At 68.9% G+C, this 440-nt stretch overlaps 1 protein-coding gene across 1 annotated transcript in view; it reads left to right on the top strand.

The window, feature by feature from the left end:
* Positions 1-10: 10 nt before the first annotated feature.
* ETH_00037670 (HECT-domain (ubiquitin-transferase) containing protein, putative) overlaps positions 11-440 on the top strand; it is a gene marked incomplete at both ends in the record, with an annotated part of 2,216 nt that continues 1,786 nt past the window's right edge. Inside the window, one exon of the mRNA XM_013375692.1 lies at positions 11-440. Coding sequence (XP_013231146.1) covers positions 11-440 — 430 coding nt within the window.

Genomic DNA, 440 nt, shown 5'->3' with positions numbered 1-440 from the left:
GCTGCTGGAGCACCAGCAGCACCTGTGGCAGCAGCAGAGCCGGGCCCGCCGGCCCTGCGGGGAGCCAACCCAGCAGCAGCAGCAGCAGCAGGAGGGGCCCAAGAAGCAGCAGCGGCCGGAAGAGAAGGAGCAGCAGCAACGTGGGGAGCAGCAGCACTCGGACAGGCTGAGCTGCAGATCTTCCAGCCTGGACTCTGTTGTGCATTCCGTGTCTTCTTCTTCATCTGTCAGCTGGGCAGCCGCCAGCACTGCTGCCACAGACCCTAGTTTAGGGTTTGCTCCTGGCAAGGGCTGCTCGCCCAGCCAGGGGCCCCTCACGGGGGTCCCCGGCAGCCCCAGCAGCATGCGGCTAGAGCTGCCGCGGGGTGCTGAGGAGGCCCTGGGGTTTGCTGCTGCGCAGCCCCCGACGCAGGCGCCGGGAGCCTGCGCCGACGCAGGTG

Source organism: Eimeria tenella, genomic scaffold (assembly GCF_000499545.2).
Source record: "Eimeria tenella Houghton genomic scaffold, Eth_scaff2991, whole genome shotgun sequence".
NCBI classification, from domain to species: domain Eukaryota; phylum Apicomplexa; class Conoidasida; order Eucoccidiorida; family Eimeriidae; genus Eimeria; species Eimeria tenella.
This window is presented reverse-complemented; position numbering and strand designations above follow the sequence as displayed.